The following is a 23,516-nucleotide window of genomic DNA, read 5'->3' as shown; positions in this document are numbered from 1 at the left end:
CAGAATCTGGGCTTCTCAGTCTTTAAAGCTAAAAAAAATACTTAGTTTTGCCTACAAGTTAGATAATCAATCTCCATCCTGCCGCTTATAAACTGAGGATAAAGGAAAGTGATGAGAGCTTGTAAGCTCTGAGAGAAGAGCTTGAAGTAAGCAGCTTATTCATATCATAATGCTTATAAAAGATCAACCCGGTTTAACAGTTGAGGCGAAATGCTATGAAAATAAAAATATTTAAAATTTACTATTCATAGCTAAAAATAATAACTAAAAAAAATTCTTGTATCTTCAAAACTTCAAAAGAAATATTATCTTACGATCATATATATATAGATTGATTTAATAATGTTAGAATTACTTTGATGAATTAATTAAAGTGGTTCAAAGGGCCTGCAATAAACTAATATTCTGCCAAGAAGTAAATTGAGTGTTGCGGGCCAAGTCTTACAGCCTCCCCACTTTTCACAATATCTACAACGACAAGATATTTAGCTAATTAATTATTAATATATGTACTTTAGTATGGCTTTATAAACTTTAATATAAAATAATTTTATTGTAAAAACAAAAACTCCTAAATTCATTAGGTTGGAAGAAAGGTTTTGGCAGATGAACTTTTTAAAGCGTTTTTCTGATGAAAATATTAACTTAAAACTATTTTTCTACTTTTTCCCATTTTTTCTGAACCATTGTTTCATTTCTAGGAAGAAATTTCTGATTTCTCTCTTTTATGAGTTCAAACAACGACTGCAAACACTGCTGGTGACGCCTCGAAGAATTGTTGTTTGGAGCACCAATAAAAGCAGAGTGAAACGTTGATTCCAGAAATTTCGGTCTACAGACATTGATTGACCTGGATGATAAACTATGTACATACCGGTTAAAAAGTTAATGCTTTAAGGACCATCGTGGTAGCTGACCTATATTAAACAGATCCGTGGAACAACTGGACGTTAGCCAAACTGCTGTTGAGGATGGTTCAGTATTGGAAAAGTGAAAAAACTCGAAAAGTGAAAGCTTCATGATTTGAATGTTCAGTAAAAAATGTCACTTTTAGAGGTTTGTCACATTTTTTGGTTGGACCGTGATTTGTGATGAAAAAAAATTAGATCCTCTACAACTATAGGCAACAATTTGAACATGGTTAGACAAGGCTGAGCCTCCATACACTTTCTAAAGGATAAACCCATAAAATAAAAAGTGATTGCGATGTGGTGGTTGGTGACTGGATTAATCCAATATTCATATTTGAAAACCGGCAAAACAATCAAATTAGAAACGAAATTACGCCATCAAACAGCATTGGTCATCAAAAAGATCTGATTCTAATTACATTAAAACGCCCCCCACTCATTTCTCATATTATCGTTCAAAAAATTGAATGAGATCGAAGTTTTGCATTGCGCATCATACTTCCCAAACCTGAAAGCTCAGGATATCTTGAGTAATTTTTTCTTGAGATGGGATAAATCAACTTCCTTGTTAGCAAAGGTATGCTAATGTTGACTATACTTTTTTAATTAAACTGTGACATTTAACTTTATTTTGCATTTCATTTTGTTATAGTAGGAAATACGAGGGTCGTTTGAAAAGTCCGTGCAAAAATAAAAACTACTTAATTTTTTGGGGTAAACCTTTTTTATTTTTCAACATAGTCTCCTTTTAGGCTTATACACTTCGTCCAACGCTGCTCTAGTTTGTTGATCCCTTCCGAATAATAGGATTTGTCCAAGTCTGAAAAATAGCCATTCGTTTCTGCAATCACCTCCTCGTTTGAATAAAATATTTTTCCCGCCAGCCATTTCTTCATATTGGGGAACAAATAGTAGTCCGAGGGAGCCAAGTCTAGAGAATAGGGGGGTGTGAAACGAGTTGGAACCCTATTTCCATTAATTTTACGACCACAACTGCTGAGGTGTGAGCTGGTGCGTTGTCGTGATGGAAAAGGACTTTTTTGTGGGCCAATCGTGGGCGTTTTTCTTGCAGATCAGTTTTCAAACGGTCCAATAACGATGAATAATATGCACCTGTAATAGTTTTACCCTTTTCCAGATAGTCGATGAGGATTATTCCTTGCGAATCCCAAAAGACAGTCGCCATAATCTTTCCGGCCGAAGGAACGGTCTTCGCCTTTTTTGGCGCAGATTCCCCCTTGGTAACCCATTGTTTAGATTGTTCTTTGGTCTCAGGAGTGTAGTGATGTATCCATGTTTCATCCACAGTGACGAAACGACGCTTAAAGTCCTGCGGATTCTTCTGGAACAGCTGCAAACCGTCCTTGCAACACTTCACACGATTTCGTTTTTGGTCAAGCGTGAGCAATCGCGGCACCCATCTTGCGGATAGCTTTGTCATGTCCAAATGTTGATGCAAAATATTATGTACCCGTTCATTCGAGATGCCCACAGCACTAGCAATCTCACGCACCTTCACTCTTCTGTCATCCATCACCATATCATGGATTTTATCAATGATTTCTGGAGTAGTAACCTCAACAGGGCGTCCAGAACGTTCAGCGTCACTTGTGCCCATATGGCCACTCCGAAAATTTTGAAACCACTTATAAACTGTTCTAATCGAAGGTGCAGAGTCACCATAATGTTTATCAAGCTTCTCTTTAGTCTCCTGAGGCGTTTTGCCTTTCATAAAGTAGTGTTTAATCAACACACGAAATTCTTTTTCGTCCATTTTTTGAAAATCACTCGACTTCTTCGATTCAAACGAATGCCAAACACAAAGAAATAGACCGATCTGGCTGAAACTTGGTGTGTGTTCTTCCAAGAGATGCTACTAACTAAACATAAGCTCGATACGCGCCAGTGGTGCAATCTTTCTGACTTTGCATGGACTTTTCAAACGACCCTCGTACAGTGAGAGAAAATCATTTAAGTTTGCGAACTACCAAATGTTTACTTTCTATTAGTTCCTGTAGTTCTTAACAAAAAAGCGGCAAGGAAAGTAATTGCAAAAGGCTAGAAACAAGAGTTAGAAGCCATTTATTTATTTATTCATATAATAAATCCAAATAAACCTAATGGAAAATGAAATTAAGTTCTTGGAAACAGATATTTATTTCAAACTACTGCGAATTCACCATATTTATTCTTGTCTTACAACAATATATATGGGTTTTAAAAGCGAACAGTATTCTTTTATTTTCCTTAGCACTTCTCAAGTTACGTTGGATAGGAACACGACTGGAACGAGAGTATTTGCTTTATGTGAACGAAAATTTGTAGCTACTTCTTTATTTTTAGCGAGCAATATTGATTTCAGAGCACCTTATTATTACAGGAAAATTTTCAGATGGACTGAAGAACTTTATTTAGATTATAAAACACATCTCAGAATTAACCAAATACTTGTAATGTGTAGAATTATATATTTTTTTTATAGATTAATACAACTCTTAATCAGAAAATCTTATTTGAAACATTAACATGACTTGCGCAAGCTTGAATTTATATAAATTTTTCAAACTTTTCATACAATTCATCAAACTTTTAATTATTAAATAATTTTTTCCACCGGCTCCTAATCGACCTGAAAGATTGTTACATAGAACTCTAAGGGTCAATATCGACCCCTTTCGGTGACACCTGCTCTAAATCGTGAAGTATTAAATGAAAGAAATTTCGAAAATTTAATCAGTTTGTTCCAATTTTACAAGAAATTAAGTTTTTAAATTTATTATAAAGAATATTTGCTAAACGCCTGCGTCCAATACATCTAATCGGTGTTAGACTCAAAGCCTGTCTGAAAAATTAATCATTACTTTACTTTTATTAGTAGATTATCTATCAATGAGTGTTGCATTGGGCAAGGATATATATGTATTTATAGTTGAAAATATTTATTTTTATAAAAAGAACTTTTGCAAAATGATACAGTCAATTCTCTAAAATTATCAAAATCTCGTTGATTGAACAACACTTCCGATATAGGCACTTGCTCATTCCTTTCTTTCATTTGTTATTTAATTTGTATATTTTTAAATAAAAGTTCCACAGATCATAATATCAAAGATAAATATATAAATAAGTCATAAGAGATTATAAAGACACAAATTAGGGAATGGTAGATAACACAGGATTGTATACTCAAAGAGAAAATGCAAGCGGAATGTTATTTCTTTTTCCTCCAGCCATAAAAGAGGCTGTAATTTTCTTCGGTAGACACCTTGGAAAAAGTAATATAAGGCTGTTTTAATTAACATAAAAGCAAGAAATTATTGTGGGATCTTCTTCTTAAAACCTACTATCTCATTAATAAACTAAAACGAAATACCTTTTGCCATACCACCCTAATTCTGCCCAATTTTCTAATTGGTTTCGGCTATTACTAAAGCCTATCTACTAAAAACGTCAGTGATAAATTCTAAACCATGTAGTAGTGGAAATAATAATATTCTTCATCTAAGCAGAGAAACTAAAGCCTTCTCGTCCAACTTAGGCAGTTATCCCAAAGATAAGCAACATCGTGCAGCTTATAAGAGAAAAATCTAAACCTTGCCTTGAACTATCTAAGATTCACAGGTGACATAAAAAAATTGGACAATTACCTTGAAGAGAAAATGTCTAAGCTCATCTATCTATAACTAGTGTGATCCGAACAAATGTAATTCTCGCTATCAGCTTTTAAGTAAAATAAAATATTTTTTTCTCCATTCTAAAAACAATGTCTAGGAAAGGAGCCAATCAGAAATCTTAGTGACCTTTGGTAAAAGTTCCAGTTTTCAGGAGAATCCAGCCACCATACTTTAGCAAAAGTATCAACTTCTTTTAAAGTCGAGTTACAGACACTAACTGACTAACTTATTAGAAATTTCAGCAAATTTTAAAATAAATCTTTGCCTGGGCGCACGTCTAAGGCCTTTTATGTCGAGAAGCCTCAAATCTCAATAAATAATAAACAATTTATGAATATTTACTTAAAAATTCTGCTCTCTCAACTACATAATCCCATTCCTCATTGGCAATGTATAAATATTTTTTACGAAGACTCATGCGTTTTCATAGAACCCTTCTCTTTATTCTCTAAACAACTGCGAATCGTCCTGACCCACAGTTTGACAACTCCTACAGAGAAGTCAGTTCAATGATTCTTTAAAAAGTGAGATGACAGAGTTGATTAATGAAAAAAATCATTTTCTGAATTATGTAAAAGAAATATTTTGAGTTTCTATGAACAAATTAAATTTAATTATCACTCATCCGTTAGATAACTTAAAACGGATAATTACAAAATGCCTCTTTTTAACTTCTTAGTTGCTTATTCTTGAGAAGTGAAATACGATCTTCTGCTATTTATTTTTCTTCTCTTCCAACTGTACAAGAAAGTAAAGAGAAACCATACAAACATATTAAGTAAGTCTTGTGATAACCTATATTAACAAAAGGGTCACCATTTTCTGAAAGATTAATTTGATATTTTTGCCCTGAATTAGCCAGGAAAACTTAGGTTCAGCAGATATTATTTTGAACTTTCGTTACGCAAGTTCCTAACTCTAAATGAAATGATCTCTAACTGGGTCATCAATTATTGCTTTCTTTCTTATTCTAGTGGCTATCCTTACTAATCCTAGTTAATAAATATGTAAGCGTCAAAAATTAAAAGTTTTATTAAACTCAAGGGGAACGAAAATAAGTAAATATAGTTCATTTGAAATTCTGAAGAATGCTCTGCTATTCTCTTTTGGGCGACAGTGAAGAAGCCGCTTAAAATAAATGTATGGCTCAGTATATGTTAGATCTTAGAACACTCCTGAGATTCTTTCAACAGTCCGCTCGAGAGGAAGCCGATTTCCTACTTCTTCTTGGACTTTGGGCGCTCTAGCAAGGTACACCAGTAACAGTTTCATTGAATCCTGAAACAACTCACTGCACACTTGGATTATCAACTACACACTGCTTCTTTGTACAATGTCTACATTCTAAATTTCATCTACAAAGATTAAACCTCTCTGAAAGTAGTTTTTTCGGAGGGCCTAGGTTTGTTTTAGGGTTTTAACTCTGCAGCATCTACCTTTCTAAATTTGTATATCTAAGTAGGCGCCATGGAGACTTTTTTTTTTTTTAGTTCCATTTTAACAACCATTTTTCGCTCCTTCTTTTAAGATTTTCTTAGTGTTAAAAAAAAAAAATTGAAGGAAAGAAGCTTTTCTAGAAGTCCATATATATTGAGTTTGGTTTGTGTGATATAATTTCCGTTTTTCCGTTGGAAATATTATTGCTGTATGTTGGCTGTCTTTGCTGAACTTGTGGAAGGCTGAGACTCTAACTACAGGAAAGTTTATCACCCTCTCCAACACCGATATTTTATGAAACTGAGATTAAAACTTCTTTAATTACAAGCTAAGCGATTGAATTTGTGATTTAATTACTTGTTAATTAAATGCAAACATAATAGCTTAATATTTACTTGATAGTTGTACTAAGAATAACATTACAAATAAACAATTTAAAATAGAGATTTAATTTAATTTCTGTATTATTTTAGCGTTTAAAACATTATTTATAATTAATTAGTACAACACTTTGCGTCTAGCCAAAAAAATCTTTCTTTAGAAATAAAATAATTGTAGAGAACTAATCATTTCTTTTGGAAATAGATCCAAGAGGGAAGAGAAATTATAAGTAATTTAAGCCTTATTTTTTAATTTATATTACTTAAGTTTTCGATTTGGCCAAGTAGAAAGATGGTCTTAAATGGCGTTCTTAATAAACATTGCCCATTGGTTTTCATTAAATTGTTTAAATCGTTCTTTAATATTTTTTTAATTATGGTGGTTGGTTTATTAAATACATTTGTAAATAAGAGCACATGAACACAAAAAACATCTTCACACTCTTTTGATATTTATCTCGATGGTTTTAAATCTTATTAAAGTATTTATTTATGTGATTAATGTATGTATCAGTTTGCTTTAAAATGTACACTTCAATGGTTATAAAATTGAAAAATCCTGCAATGTAAAAGAATTTTGTTCAAGAATAAAAGAACAATTGGATTAAATAAGCAAGGGTCCTGGACAGTTCGTTTAAGAATTGTGGAGGACCAATTGGATGGACACTCGTAGGATTATTTCTCTCTTAAGATGCTTCTTTCCCATCTGCACTTTCATCATACATTAGTGATAATTCATTAAGAACGTTTCATGTCTTCTTTTCTTAAGCGGATTGTGGGTTAAACTTTTTGCGAAAACTTGTAAAGGAAATTCAATAGGAAATTCTTTTTAAAAGAGCGAAAAAAAACTAATTTGAAAAACTCAATCTTTTCTCTGTTTTTGTAATTGTGATTGTAGGAATACTTATAAATACTTAAAACAGTTATGGGAGGGATTAGCTCAGTTGGTAGCAAGAGGGATTAATAAGCCCGATTACCTCGGGTTCAAATCTAACTGCACTTTCTAAGCCCCAGCAGCGCACTGCCATTGAAAGCTGTAACGAGAGAACACTGTGTCAAAAGACTGGTAGAGCACTGATAGGGTTTTGGCGGCAATGTACTCAGATATTGTCGCGCCTTAAATTAAACGAAAAATTTAAATTAAAACCAAAATCCAAATTAAAAAGAAGCATGGAGCTGTTATCGCAATACCGAAGAAATTTTTCTCCGGTATCCTCTTTCATAAAAAAACAAATTACTTGAACTTGGGGGTTATCAAGTTTAATTCTTACTATTTAAGTCTAATTCTAACGCTGCTAAGCAGGCCGCCAGGGAAATCTGGTAGTATTTTGGCCAAACATCATGAAGGTGGCATTGATAAAAAAAAATAATGCAGGCTACCCCAGAAAGGATAACCGATTTAGCATTCATTAACTATAGTTGATTTCATATTTTCATTCTGATTAAAATCTCAATGGAATGTCAAATTTGAATTTCTTGCAATTTTTCATTTTCAGATAAGCATTTTTCTAATAAACAATAAAACTACTCTAAAAAAACTTTAATTTTTTCACGTTAGAGGTTCTCCTATATTCTCACAACTTAGTCGCTAGATCATTAAGAATGAAATATTACCTGTTAATGCACAGGATGAAGCACACAAAATGGACTGACAGCATAAATAAATTTGTTAATTTTACATAAATATATATGTAAGTAATTAATTTAGCGTTGTGCTGTGTACCAGTACTAATTAATGTTAAAATTAAAGCCTTATGCTCAGAATTTTAATCACTTTGGATCGACGATGTTAAGGGTTTAATTCGTTAAATTTTGCTTTCATCGCCCAGCTTATGTGATACTCTCTCTGACAAAATAAAAGGATCATTTTAATTGTTGCAAAAATAATAACAGCATTCTTTTTGATATATTAAAAAAAAAAAACAGTGGAGTGGCTTAAATGTACGATAGATTAAATTTTTATAGATATAAATACATATATTGAAAAATAAAGATTCAATAAAAGTACAAAAAATACAAAATTTTAGGGTTTTTCGTTTTGTGCATTCTTCTAGCTAATCTGTGTTTGAATAAACCTGCTCATCCTTAAATCATAGGAATGGAGCTGGTTTCCTTAAAATGAGTAAAGAAGGAGCTCGTCACTTATGTGATTGGTAGAATGAGTGCTGGCTTGAGTGAATTGGTTTTTACGTTAGGACTAGAAGCGGCTTCCTGTTCTTCTTGAACTTTTCTAAGAATCCCTTTTCCCTTTCTGATTTCTGGGAAGATGTAGGATGGAAATATAATTTTCAAGAACTCTCTTGTTACAAGTTGTTGGAAGAAAATAAACTCTTTCTTGCCAGTCGAGTTGAGGTTGAATGGATGAATTAGAACCAGAGGAATGCTAATTTCTGTCTGCAGGCTCATTTGCTCATTTCCCTAGCGTGCATAGGTATTTAATGGACGGTAGAACAGAACTAATGTTGGATGCAGTGTACTAAACAGATTAGTTGAAAGCTATCCAGCTCAGAAACGTCTCCTACACAAATGCTACATGTGCTTTACAATTCAGGCTGGACTTAATGGTGGCCAAACCATAATATTTACCTGCAATTCATTAAATAAATAAAAGATTCCAAGCAATCCTCTACTTAAGACCGGAGAATCGAGTTCAAACTAAGTATTATAGAAACACTTGGTACCTGTGGTCAATTTTGAAACATCAGGTTTGAACTTCTTTCTCGTTTGAACGCTTTTTTTTTTAAATTATGGTGGATAAAACAGGGAGATGGGACAGATGCTTTCCAGTTTGATATAACCACTCAGAGGACTTAAAATAAACTTTTAAAAGTTTATTTCCAAAAAACACAAACTTTTACGAGGAATAAGAGAGATTTGAAAAAAAAGATAAAAGCTAATTTAGAAGAAATGTAGTGTAGTGTATTAATTGTGTGATGCAACAATTTTAGGAAATATCTGGGTTTGGAAAAGTAACAACAAACAACCATTTTAATGAAACAATACATTTCCTTACCATCTCATAAAAAATTTTCCACTAACTCGTATCACTCTTTAAATAAAAGAATATTTGGAAATTTGGACAATTCTATTGAAGGATTTTTAAAATCCCAATTCTTATTAAACAAACATTTTAGATAGAGCAATCAGATTTGAGACAAATTTTTAGAAAACTCGTACTGAATACCAGCCCAGCAAGTGACCAGACTAGTATTCTAGAAAACAATACTTATAAATTTCATCTTGTTCAATGGGTGCATCCAACACTTGCTTATCATTACCTACAACTCATCTAAATTAGAATGTTTGTCTCAAATGGAAAACTCCACCTTTGAAATACCACCGAATAGCATTAACCTTTAATCTTACGTTATGAGTAAGCAAACCAAGTGGTAAAAAACTTTAATTATTTTAAAGTTTTCTAGAAATTTATTAAAAAAAAAAAAAATTAAAAAATGTAAACTATTATCAGCTTCCTGTTGGGTTAAGCACTAGATACATTTATCAGGGAATTGTTATCACCTGTTGCTCTTATCAGCGGATTTTATTACTAAAATATCAGCAATTAGATACGAAGAGAGACTTTTAAGTAAAGCTTTATCACATAATAATGTTTACAACTAGCCTTGCATTTCCAGTCAATATTCTATAATCACTGGCTAACTAAAACAAAACAAAAAAGACAAAGTCTAGATGTAATTCATATTAAAAAATAATCATATTAAAAATAAAATAATTAATACAAAACATTTAAAGGGGATATCTTAATTTTTTCAGAAGGATTCAGGTCTCAAAAGCAGAATAAAAGCCAAACAACTATGGTAGATCAATTTAAAAAAAAAAAAATTAGAGAGAAAATTGATTCTGATTATTAGAAGGAAGTGGTGCCGAATTATTATTTTTTTCTCGAGCTATTTCACTTTACTATTACGATCTATTAAAGTGTACATTCATTAAATTACCCAAAAATAAACTGTTTAGTAATCTAATGTTTCCTTTGTTTTCTTCACTTTTTGTTAAAATAAATTAATAAAATATTAAAAATGAACTATTACTTAAAAAGACATAAATTCAAAATTTAAAATTTAAAAGACGTAATTTATTAGAGATATTTTAGTGGTCTGTTGATAGGAAGTTAAGTATTTCACAATACAAATTTTCAATGTCAACAAGAAATTTTGTAGACGAATATTTATCATAAAATTATTTTATAAAAATAAAACAATGATAAAATAAAAATTATTTTATGAAATGTTTCTATGACAATGTGTTGCGAATCCAAAGTTTTTGAAAAGCATGTGTCAAAATTATTAAATTGTTAATAGTAATAGTTTATTTACTACCTTTCGAACTATTTTTGTAGAAGAGTAAGGAAAAGAATGAGATCGTTGGATAAGCGCAATAAAAACGCTCTGGTGCTAATCATCGAAGCGGCAAACAGGGAAAAGAAATACTTTAAAGTATATCAGGAGTTCACAGCTAATCCCAAATGTATTAATTTTTTACTGCAATATATCGTACATATATATTTTTTTAATTTTACTTCTACTGCTGATAAGAAGTAATTGATAAGTGCATAATTTCTAATGCGCTTTTGAAACGGAAATACTTATTCTGTGGTGCCCTGTAAAGGAAAAATTAATTTTAGAAATTAGTGCATGCCTCGCCTCAGTACAATTCAAAAAACGGAAAGTAGTAGAAACTCCCAAATTGTTATTAGGTTGCTCCTACTTATAATTAAAATCAGTAACTAATATTCAAGATGTGTAATAATAATAAAAAATCTAATGTGATAATTAAGTTTCGATTTAAATGTTATTTAATGTTCTTATACTAGTTCTATATATTTACAAGCAGGTATGCAGTTTCTTTTATATTGGTTTCAATGCCAATTACCTGAACGCAGGGAAGTTTTTCCAGGATCTTGTTCCATCAATTTCAAAATGAAATTTACCTGTGCAATTGAAGTAAGTGCTTCTATTCCTGAAGGATATCTGAAGGCACATCAAATAAATGTTTCTTGAAGTTCTTTTCATTCATTTGAAAAATGGAGCAAAAAGCGATTTCTTTAATTTTCTACATTGCAAGTTTCTTTTTATTTATTTTTTTTTCCAGCAGAAAACGTAACACCTAAATTCTACGCACGTCATGACTGTTTGAGAACTGATGCGCCACAAGAGTATATTGAATTATGCAAAAGATATGTAAGCAGTACCCCAAGAGATAGGGTGTCTTATCCGGAAACCGTAAATCAATGGTATATATTCGTATTTTAGTATAATGTTGTAACCATTCTCATTTTGACTATCTCAAAAAAAAAAAAAAAAACTGTAATCTTAAATTTAAAGTCCATAAGTTCATTAATTCATGTTAGAATTAAACCTGTAAGAACGAATATGCTTGAAGTTGTACTAAATGTCTGCAAGTACATCCATCTCTCATTTAGAACTGTATTTAATTTGGGTAGTTTTTATTATTGTACGTTAAAAAAAATAAAATTGTTGGTTTTATTTTTATTTTTTTAACAATAATAATAACTATGGTTACGGTGCCTGAGTCAGACCAGTGAGAAGCAACATCAAAATTAAAAATTGACTTTGCCAGCCTCTCCTTGATCAATAAATATTGGCACTTAGCTGTAGAGTTCTATTTTCGACTAGATGTTGCCTCTACAAATGACGTTTTAGACCTTTTCTTAAAGCAAATTACCAACTTTTTATCCTCATTTTTCGAGTTGCTGCTTTCTTTTATATTTTACTTTACTCTGGAGATCACGATGAGTTTAGCAATTTCTTCAACACAGGGTAGATTGTCTCCAAGAAGTTTGTCATGATAGGATCTCAGATCGGTCAAACGCCCGCACGAAAATTAATAAAGTTTTCATAAATATTAATTTAATTTTAACGTTGCTTCTGTAAAAATTTAAATAATGTTTAAGGTACGGTTGGAATGCAACGCTATTGAGCGATGTACGCAACAATAGAAGACTTCATTTTCCCAGCACAAGTACTGCTGATATTAAACTGGCGTCCGAAATGAAAAAGTTCTTGCGCAAAGAACGACCATTCCAAGGAATACCTTTCAAGGTTTAAAAATGAAAAGAATAAATTATAATTAAAAGAAAAATTGTGTATTTTCATTAAAATATATGTTGCTAAGTTAAAAAGGTTTACAAATAAAACATCAAAAGAATGGTAGTATGGAAGGAACAAGTTTTGTTCATTGTTGGTAATAAACATAATTTACTTTCTTTTATTCCTTAAAATTGAAATTAATTACTAGTTTGGTTTCTTCATTTAACTAAATATATTTAAGTGAACTTTTATTATTATTATTATTATTATTTCAGTTTCTATAATTAAAATAAAACCAATAACTCCTGAGTGACTTCTCATTTTTCAAATATTTTATCTTTATTAATTATACTTTATTGCATGAAAATTCAGATCACAAAACAGCAGCTTACAAAAAAGTACAATAATAAGCATGACTAAAAAAGTTTTTTGTACAATATTAAAATAATACATATTAATATTTTAAGTTGACTATTAATCATTAAGCAAAACTGGCCACGAAAAAAAAAGAGGTGAATAATGATTGCAAAATAAAAATTTAAAGCAAAAAAATTTCAAAAAACAAAGTCCGAGTGTATATTTTGACGAAGAAAATAAAAAAAGGATGGATCTTTTAAGACTATAATTACATATGTTAAACCGTAGCAAAATTAGTGATTTTTAAGTGATTCATGTGGTATAGCTGTTATTCTAGATTGATAAAAACCTTAATAGGTAATTTGGTTTATTTAAAAGAAAGGGTACTATTTAAGCGCAAATGCTCATTTTATGCTAATATTAAAAACATTTTTGTTCACATAGTTCATTTGTTTCAAACACTATCAATATATACTTTTGAATTTTATTCGAGTATACTTGTGGCTTATCAATTAAAATAATTAATTAGTGGCACTTAAAAAAAAAATCTTATATTCCAGACTAAAGGAAGAGATAAAATGCCTAGTGTGGTCGATATAACGACCTGTTCAATAGGCTCAATTCAATGTGAATCTGGTGCATATTAGACAGCCAAATAGACTTTGGTAGAAGTTAGGACTAAGTTCTTACTTAAACCGAAGTCTAATTTGCGTTTTCCAATTTTTAAGACATAAATCTGAACAAAATTCTTAATTTCGGGCGATTTCTTCTTATAAACACTTTGTTAAATGATTTCAAAAATAAAAAAACAAAAAATCTTATAAACAAAACTTATAATTAAATTAATCTAGATAAATGTAATTTACAAAGATTTGGGAGAATGGAAAACTACAGATAGCAAGAAAAAAGTAGGAAAAACTGATTCACAAGAGGCTTTGTTGCAGGGCTAACCGGGAACGATACATTGGACGAAGAATTTTAAGCAGAGATCTCATTTCCACTCAGCAGGATTTATAAAGATTAAAATCATTTAACTGTGTTACGTTTTTTATAATACATAAATTACAAAGAGAATTGTAGTCATTAAGCCCCAAAGTTATTTAATTATCAAGATAATTCAACAGCTAATTATTTTTTAGGTAATTTTGGGTAGATTAAACGAATGCCTTGCTTTCAGATTATTGCACGAGAGTGCAATTATGAAGAGTACGTAAAACGAGTTTAAGAATCTATTCAAAATGATAGAAGACAAATTATAACACGAATGATATTATTTGTATAATCTTACTAACATTCAACAGATTAAAGCAATTAATTACTTATTAAATTGGTAATTTTTACCGGATTGATATCTTTCAAATAGAAAGAAAAGATTTGTACTCGGTTGTTGCTAACAGCGCTCCAATTCGTATTCAAGTTAGAATTTATGATAACTTTCAGCAGAATTTTTGGATTCAAAAATCGTACAAAAAACTGATGTGAAAGTAAAGAGAAAGATCACAAGCTAACTTTGTTTTTAATTCTCAGGAATTCAAAACATGTCATGAAAAGTGAATTGCAAAATACTTTCTCTCAACAAGAATAAGATAGTGGATATTCCTTTATTTTATTTACAAATATTGACATTCTAAGAGACTAACTATATTTTCTACCTTCACATGGATTGGGTTTGAATCAAGTTCCTTTTTGGATCTGCGGTCCAAAAATCCATTGTTTTATACAATAAGTGATATTGTAGGTTCATGAAATTCTGTAGTATGACTTACATACCTAGAATATCGAATAGTTTTTTATAAGAAACAAGCTTTAAAATTTTTGTATTAGATGCATAAACCAATTAAAATCCAGATTATGTGTAATCCAGATTTCTACAAAATATATTGGAAGAAGTCAACTTTTTATGGATCCAGAGATTATGTTTTTACAGGTTAAAAGAGCTAAGAGTTCAGGGTACAGCTAAAGAATTAAAGAACTTGTATTAAATTTATATTATATTAAAAACATATTTATATTAAAAACAAACGCTAAAGAATCTATAATTTAATTACAAACTCTTGCTTTAAAATATGAAATAGAGGAGAAGATATACTCTTACTCCGCCAAATTTTAAAAGTACTTAGAAACTTTGCTCTAAGTATTTTAGTTCGGCATAGCTGAAGCAAAGTTATGGAAAACTTCCAGCCATTATCCAGTTTTCATAATTTATGTCTTTTTTTTCGAACTTGAAAACATATTTATAAATGCTCTGCTCTCGAAAATTTACCCTCCAGGAAATTTAAAATCATCAAGAGTTCTCAGAGTTCCTCAAATATGGTTGTGCTTTATTATCTGAATACTCCCTAGGAAACAACAGAAAATTTCATAAAATGATCAGATTTTGTGATGGCTAGTGGTCATTAATCTCTTTCTAGATAAATATATAAGATCTTAACTATTATTAGCCTACTTTATTTTGTAATCAGTAACCAGTTACCAGTTTTTATTCGGGCTATTGTGTTACCAAGATATTAATTATTTTGATCATCATTCATAGACCTATTTATTCTATTGGGGTGGTGCAAAAATAAGTGTAAATTCTCAAAGGAAATCGAGACGAGCCTGCTTTCTTGATCATACAGCACACAGTTTTATTTATACATTAGAGAAAAAAAAAATTACAGAGATTATGATATGTTAATAAGATAGGAGAGGTGAGTTCTAACCACTAATATTAGGTCTCTGCGTGTCCCCCAGATGCTAACAACACATGTATTTCTTATTTTCAGACAACAAAGAATGGTTTTTGCAGAAGTGGTGGATTTAGCAGAAACTATTTGTAGTAATGTGTCACGTAGGCAATTTCTAACTCATCAACTTTTCACACACAGATATTAACATGGTACAAACTTTAATAAAGGTTACATTCAATGGTCAAACAATGGCTCTTAAATGAGTCACAATACAGATTTTAGGACGCAATGGATTTGCCTTTACAAGTTTCAAAAATAAAGTTAAATAAACACCATGATAAAATCACTCACTGAAAACAATTTTGGAAAACTGTTATCTAGATATTTCCTCTTCCGCTGAAAAATAATAATAAAATTCTAATCTAAAATATTCGCTAAACTAAAAAAAAAGAGTAATACTTACAAAGATGCAGTTTTCAAAAGTTATGCGAATCTAATTCAACACTCATAATGCGTCCTGAAACAAATTAAGACGCAATTAATTATCAGCTTAAACAGATACATATAACTTTCTCTAACTAAACAAGAACGGAATTAAGAACATGGTCAAACTTTAGAAATACAGTTTTCACAGCGAATACTTGTAACGTTGTCCCCCCTGAGTAAATCATAAGTGACTTAAGGGACTTTTTTCCCCACACATTTTTTGAGATTATCTCGAAAACGGCTCCAACGATTCTCCTTAAATCTTTGAATACTCATGGACACATACATTTGTACAATCATTTTTAAACATTTTACAGAAAAATTTATTATGGGTTTTTTGATGAAGGAAATGGTAGTGCCTTACAGAGCCAATCTAGTGGAATAAATGACTGTATCATTTTATCGTTGTTAGGAGAATTAAATGAATTGTTTTAAATTCTGAGTTCAAAGAAAATTGAATGTGTCACGTGGCATATTTTCTAAAATAGCATCTGCGATTTTTTTTTAAACTTCGTATGTAATTCACATACATGTAGGTCAATAGTTTTTAAAATTCTTAGTTAAAACCTTTGGTCCTTGAAAATAAGAGAAAGTGGCAGCAGTGATCACTCCATATTCTTTTTAAAGATTATTACTAAATTAAAATATATATATATATATACATGTTCGAGCACTACATAAAATATTTTCATTTTGCAACTCAGTAAGCAAGTGAGAGAATAAAAAAAGTAAATAGTATGTAAATTAGAAGAGAATTATACCGAAGCTGTTGAATTTATTTACATATTTAGCAATTGTCTTTTCCAACTAAATTAGACATAAGAGAGCAGGAGAAATCCCATCACATATTATGCCTAATTTGCATATTTGTCATGCACATTTACAAAATTTCCTTGCATGAAACTGTTTACTCTAATGCCAAATTCTTGAATGAAATATATACTAAAACCTCAGGGAAATAAGTTGGCAACAGAACTGGACAATGAATGTGATTTGGGCATTGTAGATTCAGGGTTGTGAAATGAAGTGTTACAAAGAAGATGAAGAAAGAGAAAAAAATTTGAGAAACATTCTCATTTGAGATTCTCTCAGTTTCTTTCTCAAAATATGAAGGTTGTGAAATAGATCTGCGTAAATATTCAAACGATTTTCTCTTATTACTAAAAGTTATTTCCGTGGACTTTTTAATACAATAATATTAGATTTTTAAGAGACGAATAAATATTGAATGGTCTAGCAACAATTCTTATTCTACAGCTGATCTGAGTTCCCAGCCAGCAGTAGTTTTTTTCTACCAGAATTCGGAACCATTTAAACTGTTATATCTGTCCATAAAAAATTCCATTAAAAAAAAAACTCAAAATTTGATGCTTTAATTATTTGGAAAAGTGTTTAACGAAACTTATATTTAGATGAATCCAAACAACTTAACTTTTCCGAAGTTTAAGAAAAACTGGAGTATTTAAAAGGAAGTTTTAGAAATCCGTAAATTTATCCTGTTTAGTTTCATTTCCGGATAGCCAATTTTCAATAAATTTGGAATTCCAGGGTTACTTTTTTAATTCCTGTAATGTTAAGTATAAATTAAATACTTTGAACAGATGTGTGTTAAATTAAAGCCAAAAGTAATGGAGAAAAGACCATAGTCGGAGCATAAGCATTCTACAGGCTCTCGCTTTTTTAAGATATACTGTTACCACTCATAAAAGAAACACCAGACGTAAGCACAATCAAATACTTACACACATGCTGTGTACATATTTTTCTGTTGAGAAATCACAAGACTTCTATTTCCGGCAAAAATTCAAATTCTGAAATTTAAAATAAATGCCACACTTCCTCTCCTTCACTCACGCACAAACACTGTAATACAAGGAACCACTTTCAGCACTTTTTTTTTTTTAAACTGCAGTTTCCAAACTTCAACCAAAAGTTTTCTTCAAACCCTAGAACTTGGCCAAAACATTTAATTTTTTTTTAGTTTGTAGGATCACACAACCTAATGATGCAATAGAGTTTTAATTGGTAATTTAAAGTCTTAAAAACTTCCAGTAGGTAATTATAAAATTACCCTTTACTAGTAATTCGCTCGAAGCAATGGATTTTCATTAAGAAAATCTTCTCAGAGCTTCTGCACTTCCGGTTCGGAATAAGAAAATTAGTTTTAAACTTCCTGTATAAGATCTCTTTTGATGAATCAAATCCAGCTTAAAGTCCCATGGAGTTCAAAAGATAGTAATTTAAATTTCAAAGCAATAGTAAATGGCAATTGTAATTGATATTATATTTACAAGTATTGTTCATAAAAAAAAACCTAGGGATTAGCTGGTTGAATTTTATAAATTGTTTTTACTCAGTTTCTTTGAGTTGGGTGTATAATAATTCTAAAAAATGATAATCTATTCATAGAAATAATTCATGTTCTCTGAATAGAAGAACCTTAGTGACCTTTTGACCCCATCTGAAAAAGTAAGTGACTGCCTTACTTTTAAAGAATTTAAAATTTTGAAATGACAATCTGTAGTGTATTTGAATTCTCCCACAAAAGCGCAACTAAAATCATTAGAATCATTTACGTCAAAAAACACAAAAATAGAAATGACAATGAAAGCTATTTGCAAGTAGACATGCAGACCAATTTATAAAATTCTTCCTCATTTAAAAGAGATAAGAGAAATTCGGAATCCCGTTTAGGTGCATCCCGTTAATTCAAAGGGCAAACTTACAAAATGATTCTTTAGTCTACCCAATTCTATCAAATTTGTGCTAATGAATTTCTTTGAACTGTTTTGCTAATTACTTCTTACCTGGAACATGGGCATCGCCTTCTTTGTTAAATGGAGCCTTTTGTTGCTATTTTTATTAAAGTATACTTTTTTGGGTGTTTGCAATTGCAAAATATTGCCAATACTCACAAAATGCAAATTTAAAGTGAAATAGCTAAAAGCTAGGTATATAATTTTGAGGTCAATTAAAAGTTCTGCTAAAAGTACATTAAGAATAATAATTAATTTTTTCAATTAGGAATGTTTTTGAATATGCTTTTGTCTATAGAATGCAACCGCACTTCTACGTACGTGATATTGTTTTGCGTTAAACCAGTTCTTTACATTTACCCGTTTTATACAAACTACCTGTACTTTGAAAAATGATTTTACTAGTATACAGGAGAATCTGTTAGAAAGTTAAGTAACGTTTTGATTGATGGGCTGCACGTGATGAAGATCAAGAACGTGCTCTACAAGAGCCATAAACTTAAGGGCGCCTAAACCTAGAATAACAATTCTATTTGAAGTAAATTTCTACCTGAATTTTACGAACTAAAAGAAAGATGTCTGTTCCGTAACAATTTTTTAAGAATTATTAAATTAATAAACTTTAGATTGACGGTTTTAAAATTCAGTCCCTGACTAAGAGGAAAACTTAAAAAAAAAGAGAATTTTCGTTTAATCTTCGACGTTTACGCATTTCGTAGAGAATGATTTCGGCTGGATTTCTGTGTAGCAAGGTGTACTGTGCAATCTTTTTTATGACCACTTATTGGGTAGTAAGAAAGTTGCTACGGTAACCAAGCGGTTAGCCTCGCGAAACGCAAAGCTAAAATATAGTTGGTTTTGGGTTCGATTCCCTGTCTTTGCCTCGGATTTTACTGAAAGTTTTAAATCAGAATTTTAAATTTTTTGCTAAGTTTCGCCTTGTTTAACACTTAATTATTAATTGAACGTAAAGCTTGCTTGAACAAATGATCACTACTAAATTAGCTTAAATAAGTCAATAAATAGGGGGTTTCTTTTTATACATCGTGTCAACCACTGGTTTAATCAACTCTAAAAAAAGGGATTCTTGCCAGAACCTTTCTGTAGAGAAATGAAGAAAGTTATGAAGAAATGAAGGAAGAAACACCTATCCATCTTATGATGGACTGTTTAGGGAGTGAGAAGATTAGCCTCAAGTTCTTTGGCAGGAATACGTTGATGGTAAAGGAGGTTTGGCAGTTTCCCACTAAAGTCGTTTAGCCTCAGTGAATCATAGCTGGCACAGGTCTGAGACAGATCTTTCGTCCTAGGCTCTGTCTGTTTTTTTTTTTAAGTAGGCCCAGAGGGGCTTTGGAAAGATTTCCCTCCTTACTGATTAACGATTACTTATTACTGAGAGTAAAAGGTTCGTAATAAAGGACGTTTTTTATGTTGAAGTTACAATGGAAAAGTATATTTGAAGATTCACAGAATAGGAAAAACAAGTGTCAGTGAAAGCTGATTCACGAAACATCTTACGGAGCTCATACTTGGTAATATTTAGAATGTATAATGTTTACAAAATGTTAATTTTTTTAAATGAATAAAGTTTATAATATTTTTTAATAAATTATTTTTTTAAGGCTTCTGAATTTAATATTTTAATTATCTAATTTTAATATTTAATATTTTTGCTTCCGGCATCAAATTCATTTATTAGGTGATGTTCTCTGGGTGCTCTTAAGTAACCCCATTTGCAGTTTTTTATAATGTACTTCATAAAAAGACATTACTCTGCAACATTTACAATTTAGTTAATAAATACTTTCGTTACTCATTTTAGAGATCTAGGACCAAATTATCTACTTCCAAGCTCCTTGTAAAGTTTCGAAAATGCACCGATTTCTTCTCCTGGTTATAATTTATTCCCTAGAGTTCTGGCTAGCCAATTTCGTTACCTAAACTATGCAAATGACCTTCTAATAGATTTAACTGCTTACAGCAATCTGTGCATTATCTAAACTATATTGTTGCTACAACTAAGTAGGTTAGTAATTATCGCACCTTCATTTATATGTTGCATGTTTCTTAATAAGCTTGTTAATTCCGAATTATCTGGAGCGGATGTAGTAAATGTTTTAAATGGAAGTGATTGGCTGTCGTTAACACTTTTTTTTGTAAAAAATTATATAATTATTTTTAGACATCTAAAATGTTAATTAAAAAAATAAATAAATGAAATAAAAATAAATTTAAAGAGTAACCAAATAGATGTTAAATAAATACAAATTAAAAATTAAAGGAATAGTAAATATGGAAAGTAATAAATTCAGTTTCTTTGTTAATTTTTGTTCAAGATTTATCTATTTTTTTAAGTATATTTTTTATATTAGTTTATAGAGGAGATTTTTGTTTTGTTCTGTATGTTCTTTCCTTTCTTTTTCTTATTTAGTTCTGTTCTTCAACTGTACATAATGGAATCACAGGGATTTTGTTCTTTTTAATTATCAATTTTGCATTATTTATTAAAACGACTCCACCGACGGTCTATGACCATGGTGATTGTCTAGGGTTAGAGCATTTGAAAATGTGTTAAATTTGTAATATTTAAGGTATTATGTATAATTGAATAAAGACTATTACTACTACTACTACTTAATAAGCTTGTTAATTATATTTGTTTGTGAAAACTTGTTTGAGAAGTAAATAATAATGTATGAGCTAAACCTGGCTGATAATCCAATCCCCAATCTGGATGTAATTACCTTTGTGGTAGTTTTGATTGATTACATTGTTTTCAATAGACAGTCAGTCATTCAGTGCTAATCATTCAGATTTCAAACTATGTTTAGTTGGAAGCGATAATTATCGTATTACATATTTATTGTGTCTAGGTTTGAACCCAGATCCTCATATTTGAGTATTTTGTTATATGACGACAAAAAATGAATGTCTTTAACAAAACGAAGTATCATTACCATTCAGTAAACAACTAAAAGATTATTTCAATTGGTCAAACTAAGTTACATCCTAATTTATCCTCAAAGGAAATACATTGTCTTATTCACCAGATGAAGTAAAGTGAATTCCTAGATGATGACCTTTTCATTTGCCCTTACACTTAGTTACCATAGAGTAAATGATAAAAAATTGAATTTGAATCTACACAAATTATTCAGAATCCTTCATATTGAAGGTACAGCAGTTGTTCTTAGAACACAAAAGGCACATTGTATTCCACATTCGCTCTGCATCACAAAAGACCCTCAATCATTAATGAAGGTGTGGGTATTTGTAGAATGGGTGTTATCGTTTCAAAATTCAGCACAAGGGTTGCGCTGAAAGCTAGGGCGTACTACTATATCCCAACAAAAAGACCGTCTAAATTAAATAAATTAACCTATTGGTACATGGAATTTTAAAAATGTTATTGAAAATTATATTTAAAAAAAAGAAGAGATGAATAATACAAAAGAATAATTTGCAATTCACGAAAACAATAAAATACACTTGAAGCAGTTTTTAAATAAACTTTTGTACTAGGAGGTGGGGAAATACAACAAACAAACGCTTTTTACACTAGCCCTCGCGTTCAATATGCATCGATATTTTATCAATTCCCATTTTTCCCACTTGGCTAACTTTTAATCTCGACCTACCAATTTTTTGACTCTGTTAAACCATTCATTTTACTTCACTGTTTGCCAAGTTTCGCGTTTTGATCTTACTTCTCATGTGAGTGGTCACAAGGATTATATTTCTGCATGAGTTCAAAAATGAAGATTGAAAAATGAATAAGGTAACAATATAAGCGTTGAAAACTATCTGTACGATTAACTGTGATCCCACAACTAATTACCCATTCACGAAAGTACTCGTGAACGAAGAGGGAGTTTATATTTTCAAAATTTATTTGCTATCGAAATTTTTACTGAAAGAAGTTACGAAGGAGAAAAGGATTCGTCCAGGAGAAAGTCAACTGTCCACACTTCTTTAGATTTTAAATGTGCAAGTAAGCTATACTCTTATCATAGAAAAAAATTCCTAAAATAAAAGATTATTGTTTCATCGATCTTAGATTACATTGCAGTGGTAGACACCTTAACTTTATGTGTACAGGTGATTTTAAGTTCAGTACCCGTAGAGCAGTACAAAACAAACGACCTCTTCTTCAGAGCATTGCTGCGCTAATAATACCTTCAAGTAAAAAGTAAAGTAATCGCCTATTTTTTCAGGCGGGGCTTAACGTCCAACTACCAATTAGGTGTCATGGACGGAGGCGACTAGCAAACATACTTTACTGTAAATTTCTTTTATTAACCATTAAATAAAATCCAAGGCCTAGACCGGGAATCGAACCCAGTACCACAATACATATTAGCTTTGCAGGTCTCAATACCTTTAAGTATTTATGCCGACTCTGGTGGTTATTTTTAAAGAAAAAGGAGAAAAAACGAGCACAAAGAAAAGTGAGCCACATAAACACACTTTGTGCCCAAGTTCAAAGAGAACTGTTTGAACAGTCTAGAAAATTACAGGAATCAAAAAAGCCACTCTATTCTGGTGGACACAAATCTATTCCCAATTCGAAATTTGGTCAAGCATGAGTTAGAACCGAGAATTATCATTAATCGTTAATTTAGAAAAAAAGCTTAACTTTAAGCCCTTTTTTAAAGAATAAACTCATAAGTACCAAGTTTAAGTACAATAGTTTTCTATAAATTGTTTCAAATAAGAGAATGGAACTATTTAAATGCAGGTTCTATAAAGAGTTCAAAGAAAATCAATGGATCCAT

At 30.9% G+C, this 23,516-nt stretch overlaps 2 protein-coding genes across 4 annotated transcripts in view; one reads left to right on the top strand and one right to left on the bottom strand.

Moving 5' to 3' along the window:
* Positions 1-23,516, bottom strand: part of LOC141453850 (G-protein coupled receptor dmsr-1-like) — a 186,464-nt gene that overhangs the window by 21,552 nt on the left and 141,396 nt on the right. For all 3 annotated transcript variants that reach the window (XM_074127520.1, XM_074127523.1, XM_074127522.1), the window contains one exon: positions 15,963-16,016. The gene's annotated coding sequence lies outside the window, so the exon portion shown is untranslated. The remainder of the gene's footprint in view (positions 1-15,962; positions 16,017-23,516) is intronic.
* On the top strand, positions 10,651-12,525 carry LOC141452567 (uncharacterized). The gene is made up of 3 exons (XM_074124856.1): positions 10,651-10,890; positions 11,515-11,656; positions 12,338-12,525. The coding sequence occupies exons 1-3, from the start codon at positions 10,779-10,781 to the stop codon at positions 12,489-12,491; spliced, it is 408 nt and encodes a 135-aa protein (XP_073980957.1). The 5' UTR covers positions 10,651-10,778; the 3' UTR covers positions 12,492-12,525.

Source organism: Rhodnius prolixus, unplaced genomic scaffold (genome assembly GCF_049639745.1).
Source record: "Rhodnius prolixus isolate KJV_2025 unplaced genomic scaffold, Rpr scaffold_3, whole genome shotgun sequence".
Classification (NCBI taxonomy): domain Eukaryota; kingdom Metazoa; phylum Arthropoda; class Insecta; order Hemiptera; family Reduviidae; genus Rhodnius; species Rhodnius prolixus.
The sequence above is the reverse complement of the archived record's forward strand: the minus strand, read 5'-3'. Positions and strand labels throughout refer to the sequence as shown.

What these genes read in the sequence shown, in the direction of transcription:
- LOC141452567 (XM_074124856.1), top strand. Translation starts at nt 10,779, where the DNA reads ATGAGATCGTTGGATAAGCGCAATAAAAACGCTCTGGTGCTAATCATC. An exon ending in GTTCACAGCTAATCCCAAAT is followed by an intron (nt 10,891 to 11,514) that starts GTATTAATTTTT and finishes TTTTTTTTCCAG; the next exon opens with CAGAAAACGTAACACCTAAA. An exon ending in CCGGAAACCGTAAATCAATG is followed by an intron (nt 11,657 to 12,337) that starts GTATATATTCGT and finishes ATAATGTTTAAG; the next exon opens with GTACGGTTGGAATGCAACGC.